Here is a 12,524-nt window from a genome sequence, read left to right as displayed (position 1 = left end):
GTGTGTGCCCAGTCACTGATGAGCAGTTTAAAGCTGCCCTGTCCACTATAAAACAAACACCTGGGAAGAATTGTCTTGATGAGAAGCATTGTCTGATGTGCTCATGGCTCGGTGGAAAGAGCTGTCTGAAGAGCTGCAATCAAGGATTGTTGATTTGTATAAAGCTGGGAAAGGATACAAAACAATCTATAAAAGTCTGGATGTTCATCAATCGACATTCAGAGAAGTTGTCTACAAATGGAGGGAGTTTGGCACTGTTGCTTCTCTCCAAAGGAGTGGCCGTCCAACAAAGATGGCGCCAAGATTTCAGCGCAGAATACTCAGAGAGGTAAAAAAAGAACCATAGTGTGACTGCTAAAGACTTACAGAAATCCCTGGCACAGTCCATTATAGACATGTGCCGGTTACCGGTTTCACGGTTTACCGTGGTGTGAAAACGTCGTGGTTTCAAAACCACTAAAATTTTCCGTCATACCTTAGTATGGTATTCGCTATTTTTCATGTGCCAAAATGCAGCCGAAGTGGCTTGGTGCGGCAGCGCTCACCCTTCCCGTTTGTTGCCGTGAGTGTCAGTAACGCTATTCTGCTAAACAGCCAGCAAACCCAAAAACCAACCCTCGAAACAAAAGGCGTACTTTTCTTCAATTTATTGAGCTCTCAAATCGTGGTGAAATATACAAATGAATACATTTAAAACGTTATACAATTGTATTTTTCCACATGTGAGTAGGTTCAACAGGATAGCAGTAGCACCATGAAAAAGGTCGCCAAAAACAAAACATACATTTTCCTTTCAAATTCAATATACAAACTAACTAAAACTTACAAAGACGAATGTTAGCCTAGGCTAAGCTGGGAGAGCCGCTTGGTCGACGTTTTATGTCTCACAGCCGCTGAGTGAGAAACAAGCTTGAATGAAGGGGGGAGAAAAAAAAAGGATCGCGTCAAAGATCGCTAACTGCGAAAGGAGGTCTCACTCCTCACTTTTTGTTTTAGATGAAACCTTGAAACCTCAACAATATTTACATTTGAACTAACTTATAAAACTAACTTATACATTTTTAACTAACTTATTAACTTATGAATTCTTTGTTCTTTTTAACACAAAGGCATGACATCATGTAGAAGAGAGTTGACACAGTGGCTGAAAATGGCGAAACTTCAGCTTCTCCCCTCAAAAAAAGTCATACAGTATATATTTTTAATTTTATTTAGAAGTGTTCTTACTTTTTTATAGCAATTATTTTGTTCTTGCTCTATTCTTGAGCAACTTGAGCTCTGGCTGTGGGTATAGTCTAGGTTCTATTTATTTTAATTTTATATAAAATATTTGTTATTTTTTGTTAATTTATTTATTTTCACATTAATTTATTTTCACATTATATTCATGTTCCAATTTGCAAATATGTTCTGGAAAAAAAAAACCTGTTCAATGGAAAAAAGTTTTTTATTTTTTTTTATTTTTACTTTTTTAATTTTTATTTTTCTTTAAACCCATACATCTCAAAATTTTGGAGCTATAATTGCAATACCGTGAAACCGCGGTATTTTTGCTCACGGTTATCGTACCGTCGAAATCTCATACCGGCACATGCCTAGTCCATTATCTCTGTGCACACAATCAACTATATGTAAAACAATGGCTAAGAATGGTGTTCGTGGGAGGACTCCACGGAGAAAGCCATTGCTGTCTTAAAAAAACATTGTTGCTCGTTTAATGTTCACAAAAAGGCACTTTGAAACTCCGCAGAAGTTTTGGCAAAATATTTTGTGGACTGATGATACCAAAGTTGAATTGTTTAGGAGTAACACGAAATGTCGTGTGGGGAGGAAAAATGGAACAGCTCACCAACATCAACACCTCATCTACACGGTGAAGCATGGTGGAGGGAGCATCATGATTTGGGGCTGTTTTGCTGTCTCATGGGCCTGGACAACTTGCAATCATTATTGGAAGAATGAATTCAAAAGTTTATCAGGATGTTTTGCAGGAAAACTTAAGGCCGTCTGTCAGACAGTTAAAGCTAAAAAGAGGATGGATGCTGCAACAAGGCAATGATTTACACAGAAGTAAATCAACTTCAGAATGGTTTCAGAAGAACAAAATACATGTTCTGGAGTGGCCAAGTCAAAGTCCAGACTTGAACCCCATTGAGATGCTGTGACATGACCTAAAGACAACGATTCACGCCAGCCTACCCAGGAATCTGACTGAACTGCAGAAGTTTTGTAGAGAAGAATGGGCCAAGATTAGTCCTGATCGATGTGCGAGGTGCGATGGTTGAAGTTATTGCTGCCAAAGGCGGGGCCACGAAATGTTAAATGTGATGGTTCACTTACTTTTTTCCCCCCTTCTGTCATTGTTTGCATACCATCCTCATTAAAAAAGGAAAACCTATCGATGTTTGGATGGTTTTAGTTAAAGCAGACACTGTTTTTTAATCTGTGTGATTTTGACAAAGATCACATTTGATGGTGATTTAATGCAGAAATGTGAGAAATTCCAAAAGGTTTCGATACTTTTTCATACCACTGTAGTTTCTTCACATGAGAACAGAAAGCACCAATTTATGCGGTGAGTTGTAATTAATGAGACTCCCAGTGGCCAGGGGGGTTCGGAGGGCCTCTGTAGGCGTGGCACGTTCATCAGAAGCTCAAGAAAAGACGAGAGGCTAGAGTGATCACATTATAAATGAAATCTACTGCGGACAGTTATAAAGCATAACCGCTACCAATACGAAAGAGCAGGTTCGGGGTCATCCCAGTGTAATTGCGTTCAACCATTTTGATGACTGTTTCAATCAGACGTGTCCTGCCCGCGCCCAGCTGCGCCCCAGATGTTCGAGCGATGAGAGAAGATGGCAAAGTGCGAAATTAATTTGTGGCATTTGAATTAGCGTCGTCTTTAACCCAATGGCAGACGCCTCAAGGTGACGTGAGAACGAGCGCCATTGTTATTCCATACTCGGCGCCTCATCAGAATTACCAATTGGGCCCAGTTTTTTCATTAGGAAAAGGAGGGGGGTCTTTTTTAGCAGCAGACTAGTTGTGTGGATGACATTCTGTTTAATGTCGTTTTGTAATCTGATGCCCTGTGCATTTATATTGTGTGATGTGCAAAATGAAGTCACCGAGGTAATTCCATCTCGGTAGCTCATAAAAGCACCAGCGCAGAGCTTTTTCACATCTTGAACGTAGAGTGATGACAGTACCTGGAGGGAAGCTCTACGGGCTCTTTGATGATACTAAAGAAAGTCACATGTAAAAATAGAAATATTTGATCAAAATCTGAATAAATTGTTTGGTGTAGTGTTGCCAGAAGTTGGAGTTCCCATGACTCAAGTTACCACTACCGTATCCCTCATTTTCACGGTTAATAGGGACCAAAACCCCACACGAAAAATGAAAAATATTATACATATACAGTATATACAGTATATATAGTATGTCCCCCAATCCCCTCAAAAAAAAAAAAAAAAAAAAAAAAAGTCAATAGTAATTATTTACATGCATTTACATATTGTATAGATACTTCACATACAGCATACTGTAAATTACTGTATTTAAATCTATTTACTGTAATTATTAGGGATGTATCCGATAAGGTGAACGTGAAGTTGGGCCAGTTGCGCCATTTTTCAGAGGATCGGAATTAATTTTTTAAAAAATTTATTTTAATGGCGAAAAAGTAACAAAATAATCCAGAAATACAATTGCATTGCCAAAAGGAAAAAATATACTGCATATGTACGTTTTATGTTATATTTTTGTTCAATCTTCGCAAGCCTTTGTTTACAGCTCCTAAAATTTATTCTGCAACGCATTATGTGTTCCTAATCCGGTTACTCAATTATTCAAACTAAATAGTTAATAGATTCATCAACTACTAAAATAATCAATAGCTTCAACCCTAATTGTAAATATGCTTGCCACTTTTCCCTTCCTGACAGCGTCTACGTCAGGCTGCGTGGCTCCTCCCGTTTTGCGCCCTACACACTGGGCTGACGCTAGTGTGAAAGGGCCGTAAATGGTCAGCAGGGCCGAGAATGAAAAGTGGTATTTGCCATTTTTGGCATTTTTTTGCCATGTGGCAAAAATATATTTTGCCATGTGGCAGTTTTTTGCCATGTGGCAAAATCACAGCCACACATTTAATTATGAATTTTAATAGGAATGTAAAATTTGGACGTGCATAGCTGTCAATTGCATGGACATGCATGGCCTGCAAAAATGCCAAAATCCATTTTGCCACATGGCAAAAAAAACGCCACGTGGCAAAATCTATATTGCCACTTGGCCCAAAAAATTGCCACATGGCAAAATACATTTTGCCAAATGGCACAAAATACCACATTGAAAAATACATTTTGCCACATGGCAAAAAAACGCCACATGGCAAAAAGAATGTCACATGGCAAAGAAAAAATGCCACATGGCAAAATTCATTTTGCCACATGGCACAAAAATGCCACATGGCAAAATACATTTTGCCACATGGCAAAAAAAAAATGCCACATGGAAAAATCCATTTTGCCACATGGCAAAAAAATGCCACATGGCACAAAAATGCCACATGGCAAAGAAAAATTTCCACATGGTAAAATATATTTTGCCACTTGGCAAAATACATGTTGCCTCATGGCAAAAAAAATGCCATATCCACATGGCAAAATGTATATTGCCACATGGCAAAATCCATTTTGCCACATGGCAAAAAAAAATGACAAATGGCAAAATTCATTTTGCCTCATGGCAAAAAAATTGCCACATATTTTGCCACTCGGCAAAAAAAATGCCACATGGCAAAAAACATTTTGCCACTTGGCAAAAAAAAATTGCCACATGGCAAAATACAATTTGCCACATGGCAAAAAAATGCCACATGGCAAAATACATTTTGCCACATGGCAAAGAAAATTGCCATATGGCAAAATACATTTTGCCACATGGCAAGGAAAAATTGCCACATGGCAAAATCATTGCAAAATACAGTTTGCCACTTGGCAAAAAAATTGCCGCATTGCAAAATACATTTTGCCACATGGCAAAAAAAATGCCACATGGCAAAATCCATTTTGCCACATGGCAAATACCACAGCATTGCCTTTTCTAGACCTGTCTGTATTTTATCTCACACATGATCTTAGTGTCGCAATCAAGTTAATAGAGACATTTTCCCTCTTAGTATTCTGCTCTCTTATCTCGATGCTTTGCATACATACGTAATGTTCACGCGCGAGAACATCGGAGCGCTTGGGCGATCAAGCGAATCACAAGGTTCCTTTTTTTTTATGTTGTTTACCGTGTTGTGAGTGAACAGATGTTTGTATAAATTACCTTCCCAACGTGACACCGCTCGTATTAAATTCATGCTTTGCATCACTAATGGTGCGACTCAAGAATAGATGGAGCTGCAGGCTAATGTTGATCGCAGATTGTCAAAAGTTACTCAGTACAAACTTGTCTATTTTCCCTCACGCTTTTAATTTAGTTTTCTTATTTTTTTTTTTCCAGCCAGAGAAATGACCAGAGGGAAGTTCCTGAACATCTTGGGGAGGCAAAAGAAGTGACAGTTCCCTCAATCCAACCCGATAAGTAACTATTGTTCAGTACTATTTAAAAAGAAGCTATGAGGAAAAAATGAGTTGGTAATAGAGAAAACCTTTCTCCGGCCACGGTCTGAGAACCTGTACTTTTTAAAAAATTTACTTTGCACAAACTATAGAAGACCTGCCTGCCTTGGTTCAATCCTTGTTTATACTCTGTTTTAATGATGTAAAATGTTGCTGCTTGTTTTGGTATTAAAAAATGGAAATGGAAAAAAGGCCTGTCAAGTGATTCAAATTCCACCTAGCCCGAGTTTGAAAGAAAATCTTTAATTAAGGCAATAACTTGGCGCAGACAGCGAAGAAAGAAGCGTCTGCCTGCGCCACCGGTGCAGCGCTTTTTCCTTTAATGAGCTTTGGAAGAGGGGTCCCTTATACACAAAACATTGCGTAAAAATAATATTGCTCATTGTTGTCGCCTTTAATCAGAGTTGACATAATTACTAGGACCATTTCTCTTCTAATTAGCACACTTCAGCATTGTCGGAGCGAGCGGTCAGGCAAAAAGAGAATCAGACAGGCATGCCGAACGGGAAACAAAAAGAAGTTGGTCGACCATAATTAGGTAAGACAATGCCTCTGACTGTTCCCGGCTGGAGATGTCGCTCAGTCTCTGGCCGCTCGCTGCCAACAAGTTACACTTCTCCCCGGGCCTCTAATAAGCCCCCAATCGTCTTTCCGATTCACACGGACAGAGGCCGCCTCTGCTTCGGTGACTTCACCTCCCACACCCACCCAGGTCACCCATCTGAACAACACAGATCATTTGTACGATTTAGCAGGCCACAGAGAGATGCTCTGTCTCGGTGGAGCAGCCCAATGGGGTTAAAATGCTGCTCGTCTCTTTTATAGGAGTGAATATACAGCACTTGTTAGAGTGTATTCTAGAGTCGTTCACTTTAACGTTGCAACATTTTACATCGCAGGGTTAGGACAATCCATGTTCGTACAACACAAGGTTATAGTTTTGTTAACAATATGGGCTATTCAAATATGTACATCTAACCTATCCGGAAAGTGAATCAATCACAGGTTTATATTTTGTTGCCATTTACATAGTGACTCTCCGAGAATACGAAAAATTTCAAATTTGCATTTGCGTCTCCATTCGAACAATGTCGCAATTCCGCATGTAAACGATGTAGTATTCATGCCAGGCCGTAGGGGGCAGTGCAGATTTACTGGGCGACAGAGAATGATGCACTTTGACCCCACCAAGCTCCCTAAGCCCGGAAAAAAATATACCCGCCCACTCGAAGCAATGGCATTTTTCTTTTGTTCAAAGAGGCACAAAAATGGAAACATTCTACATATTTAATTTAAAAATCGTATTAAAACAGTCAATTAAAGCCGGCATTCCGCCATATTTGTTGTTTTTTATTTTTAGCAGCACCGCTGCGCACGCCCAATGTGACGTGTACGAGTGCTGACGTTATCGGCGCGGTCTCGCGCCGCGAGAGCCTTTGATATGCATGCCGAGGAAGCCCCCCTCAATCCCCCACAATTGGATTCTCCCACTTTCCACAGTTCAAATGGATTGGATGTCTATTACTGGTAAACTCATTCCAATTCACAACAGAAGCTTGTTTTTCTGTTTATTAGTTGTTTTGTAGACTATCTTAGGTTGATTTCCTGACAAATGTCTCGATAATCGATCTATCGCCATATCATGAGATCATCGTTATCGTAAGCTTAGTATCGCATATCGTATCGTGAGGTATCAAGTGGTTCCCACTCCTATAATGCCAACCAATCGCAGGGCAGAAAGAGACAAACAACCATTAATGCTCACATTCACTTCAACGGACATTTTAGCATGCAACTGGCCTACTAAGCAAATGTTTTGAATCTGGGAGAAAACCAGAGTACCCGTGAAAAACAGGCACAAGGAGAACTTGCAAACTCCACATACACTGCTGGCTAAAAGTATTGCCACCCCTGCAATTCTGTCAGATAATGCTCAATTTCTCCCAGAAAATGATTGCAATTACAAATGCTTTGGTAGTAATATCTTTATTTATTTTGCTTGCAATGAAAAAACACAAAAGACAATGGAAAAACAATTAAATCATTATAATTTTACACAAAACTCAAAAAAATGGGCCGGACAAAAGTATTGGCACCCTTTGAAAAATCATGTGATCCTTCTCTAATTTGTGTAATTAACAGCACCTGTTGCTTACGTGTGGCACATAACAGGTGGTGGCAACAACTAAATCACACTTGCAGCCAGTTAAAATGGATTTAAGCTGACTCGACCTCTGTCCTTGTGTGTACCACATTGAGCATGGAGAAAAGAAAGAAGACCAAAGAACTCTCTGAGGAGACCTGAATGTTCCTGTGCCAACCGTGCGCAGTATAATCAATAAATGTAAAGCCCATGGCACTATGTGGACGGAGAAGAAAAATTGACGAGAAAGTTCAACGAAAGATTGTGTGAAAGATGGTGAATAAAAAACCCCAACTAACATCCAAACAAGTTCACGCTGTCCTGCAGTCCGAGGGTACAACAGTGTCAACCCGTACTATCCCTCGGCGTCTGAATGAAAAGGGACTCTATGGAAGGATACCCAGGAAGACCCCACTTCTGACCCAGAGAGATAAAAAGCCAGGCTGGAGGAAGCCAAAAATGTTTTGGAAGAATGTTCTCTGGTCAGATGAGACAAAAGTAGAGCTTTTTGGGGGAAGGCATCAACATAGAGTTTACAGGGGAAAAAAACTTGGCCTTCAAAGAAAAGAACACGGTCCCCACAGTCAAACATGGTGGAGGTTTCCTGATGTTTTGGGTTTGCTTTGCTGCCTCTGGCACTGGACTGCTTGACCGAGTGTATGGCATTTTGAAGTCTGAAGACAACCAACAAATTTTGCATCATAATGTAGGGCCCAGTGTGAGAAAGCTGGGTCTCCCTCAGAGGTCATGGGTCTTCCAGCATTACAATGACCCAAAACACACTTCAAAAAGCACAAGAAAATGGATATGAGAGAAAGCACTCGAGACTTTTTAAGTCCAGACTGAGTCCAGACCTGAATCCTGTGGAGAGATCTGAAAATGGCAGTTTGGAGAAGGCACCCTTCAAATCTCAGAGCCCTGGAGCAGTTGGCCAGAGAAGAATGGTCTAAAATTCCAGCTTAGCATTGTAGGAAACTCATTGATGGATACCAGAAGTGGTTGTTCGTAGTTGATTTGTCTAAAGGTTGTTCCACTAAGTATTGTGCTGAGGGTGCCAATACTTTTGTCCGGCGCATTTTTTGGAGTTTTGTGTAAAATGATAATGATTTCATTTTTTTCCTCCATTCTCTTTTGTGTTTCTTCATTGCAAGCAAAATAAATGAAGATATTACTACCAAAGCATTTGTAACTGCAATCATTTTCTGAGAGAAATTGAGCATTAACTGACAGAATTGCAGGGGTGCCCATACTTTTAGCCAGCAGTGTCGGAAGGCCACAGCCCGGAATTGAACCCTTGATTTTAGAAGTTTGAAGGTAACAGTGAAGTTTGGTGGTGGCAATATCATGGTCTGGGGTTACATCCAGTTTGGGTGTGTGAGAGATCTGCAGGGTGGAAGGCAACATAAATAGTCTGAAATATCAACAAAGCTTAGCTGCCTCTTACATGCCTAACCATAAAAAGGGACAAATTCTGCAGCAGGATGGCGCTCCATCGCATACTTCAATCTCTACCTCAAAGTTCCTCAAGGCAAAGAAGATCAAGATCCTCCAGGACTGGCCAGCCCAGTCACCAGACATGAACATCATTGAGCATGTCTGGGGTACGATGAAAGAGGAAGCATGGAAGTCGAAACCCAAGAATGTTGACTCTGGGAGGCATGCGAGACAGCTTTCTTTGATGTTCCTGATGACTCCACCAATAAATTGTATGAATCCTTGCCGAACCGCATGGATGCAGTTCTTCAAGCCCATGGAAGTCATACAAAATATTAGGGGTGCACGATAATTATCGGTCCGATAATAGGAATTATGACGTCATCCCAATAAATCTGATAACATTATATATTATCGGGCCTATTGATAATATTTTTGACACGGTGTCGGATTGGGATGTGTGCGTTTGTTTCCACTCCTGTTTTTCCAGTATGCAAAGTTTTGTTATTGTCTTTGTTTTGCTCATTATAATAATGTCATGTCATCATGAAAATTCTGGTTCTGTCAAAGACAAATCTAGGCTGAATCAACCACTAGTATTTTTTAGCTACAGGTGTTCAAAAACTCAGGTGAATATACATTGAGAAATTACATATATATTATTGGTTATCGTATTGGTATCGGCCTTGAGGAGCAAAAAGGTATCGATATCGGTATCGGTTTCGAAAAAATGGATACCGTGTACCCCTACAAAATATTAAATTTGGATCTCACAGCACCACTACTTAATTCGCTTATGTTATGTAACATATTTTTGTATTTAAAGTAGGGCTGTCAAACGATTAAAATTTTTAAACGAGTTAATTACACCTTAAAATGAATAAATCGCAATTAATCGCAATTCAAACCATCTATAAAATATTCCATATTTTTCTGTAAATTATATATATATTCTGTAAAATGTTGGAATGGAAAGATAAGACACAAGATGGATATATACATTCAACATACGGTACATAAGGACTGTATTTGTTTATTATAACAATAAATCAACAAGATGGCATTAACATTATTAACATTCTGTTAAAGCGATCCATGGATAGAAAGACTTGTAGTTCTTAAATGATAAATGTTAGTACAAGTTATAGAAATTTTATATTAAAACCCCTCTTAATGTTTTCGTTTTAAAAAAATTTGTAAAATTTTCAATCAAAAAATAAACTAGTGGCCCGCCGTTGTTGATGTCAATAATTACTTACACAATGCTCATGGGTGCTGAAGCCTATAAAATCAGTCGCACCCAAGTGCCAGCAGAGGGCGGCAAAACTCCATAAAACACAATTAACAAGTGGGTATTTCACTCTCCTGTCATTTAAATCTGTCTGAGCTGGCCATGTGCATTAATTGCGTCAACTATTTTAACGTGATTAATTAAAAAAAATAATTACAGCCCGTTAACGCGATAATTTTGACATCCTAATTTGAAGTACATTTTTTGTTCAATTTTCACACTACTATCTGAAGGCGACAAAACTTTTGTCTTGCCAAAATTTGACCTTCATGTCTTCATTAAATGATAAATCTTTTTTCAGTGAAACAAATATATTTTTGTACATTCAACATCATTTGGGAGGGTCTTAGCTTTCAAATGAACCATTTCTGAAACCAGTTGAATAATTATAAGTCAGGTTATACAGACTTTTTTTCTCACAAGTGAGTATGTAATTCAGTAATTTTAATAGCATCGACCATTACCAAACAGCTGGTTGTCAGAATAAGCATAGAGTAAAAAAAAAAAAAAAAAAAAATTAACAATGCAACACATTCCGAGATGTATCGGAAAACGACTAATACCAAAAAAGGTGTACGTATTTCAATCCCAGACTTCTACAAGGAAATCGTGCCATGGTGGCTGTGTTTAGTATCCTAAAATACCCGAGAGATGTGGCAAGACAAATTGTGACTGCAATACCATGACATCTCTGAGCATCTGACATTTCCTAGCAGAGAAAAGCATTTTTCCTACCTTTTTCCAAGCTCAAGGAAGTCATCAAAAGAACTCGTTTTGAAGATGTGGACAACATTAAAACGGCATTGACAACGGAGCTACAGAGGATCCTAGACGAATCTTTTCAGGTGTGTATAAATACAGGAGGATTACTTTAAAATGGTTTAGTTTTGAAATATATCCTTTTTTTATTTTTAACATTCGCAGTATTACCTCGCACCCCATTTTGCAGTCCTGTTAAGAGTTTATTCTGGACTAGCTATACTTTTACCCTGAGCTAGAGAACCTTTGGGGAAGAAAATTATAAATAATCCCTCCAAATATCTCTCAGGCTAGGGTGTAGGTTTGCATAGGGACAGTAGGGACATAACACGACCAAATTTTCAGGATGCTGAAATTGTCCCCACCAACTTTTAATCAACCTTATTTGCATTATATAATGAGTTCATTTATATTGGTCATTTAGATTGTCTTCCCATATGATGTAAGTTTAGAATTGACCCTACCATTATTAAGTGAATTATTTTCATTATGTTCAGACTTACATTTACCCATATTCACTTGCTGAATCTGCCAGTCCACGTTTTTTCCACAAACGCCCATTTGATTGGCTGATGAATTGACACCCACCCCCCTCCCACACACATGCTCTCACAGCCCCGACAGAAATACAACATGTCGACAACATGCCGCGCCCTCTGAAGAGGAGGGATATTAGAAGGTTTTTTTCAGCCAGCAGCAGCCACTGTAAGTAGTGTAAAAATACATCAATGTTGTGGAGGTGGGGAACACACTACCAATTTTACTAAAAATGTGACTTTTTGTTGTATTTCTTTGGCTTAGTATAGTTATGTAATGCGTTATCGAACAGTATCATTATAACAACGGTTTATATAAAACAAAAAATACACCATTGTTGAAAAAAGAATCACACAAAAATGTTAGCAGTTACAATATTACTCATTACTTGAGTATTATTTTCACCAAATAAGTTTGTACTTGTACTTGAGTATATTATTTGGATAACTACTTTTACTTGAGTAATATTAGTTTGAAGTAACGCTACTCTTACAACCCCTCGCAAAAAGTTGGAATCGCCAATCTCGGACGAGCACTGACTCAAGACATTTTATTATGTAAAACAAACTCAGATAAAAAAAAAACTTGAAAAAAATGATGTATTAGTTCAAAAGTGCAACTCCTTGGCATTCAGAAACACTAAAAGAAATTAATTTAAAAAAAAAAAAAACATTGTGGTGGTCAGTAAATGTTACTGTTATTGAGCAACTGCAGGGAAATATAGAAC

At 38.7% G+C, this 12,524-nt stretch overlaps 1 protein-coding gene across 1 annotated transcript in view; it reads left to right on the top strand.

The window, feature by feature from the left end:
* Positions 1-7,543, top strand: part of lin52 (lin-52 DREAM MuvB core complex component) — a 29,861-nt gene extending 22,318 nt beyond the window's left edge. Inside the window, exon 9 of the mRNA XM_057858758.1 lies at positions 5,515-7,543. Coding sequence (XP_057714741.1) covers positions 5,515-5,570 — 56 coding nt within the window. The 3' untranslated portion in view covers positions 5,571-7,543. The remainder of the gene's footprint in view (positions 1-5,514) is intronic.
* Positions 7,544-12,524: the final 4,981 nt, after the last annotated feature.

The sequence above is a fragment of the Corythoichthys intestinalis genome, chromosome 15, assembly GCF_030265065.1.
Source record: "Corythoichthys intestinalis isolate RoL2023-P3 chromosome 15, ASM3026506v1, whole genome shotgun sequence".
Lineage (NCBI taxonomy): Eukaryota > Metazoa > Chordata > Actinopteri > Syngnathiformes > Syngnathidae > Corythoichthys > Corythoichthys intestinalis.
The sequence above is the reverse complement of the archived record's forward strand: the minus strand, read 5'-3'. Positions and strand labels throughout refer to the sequence as shown.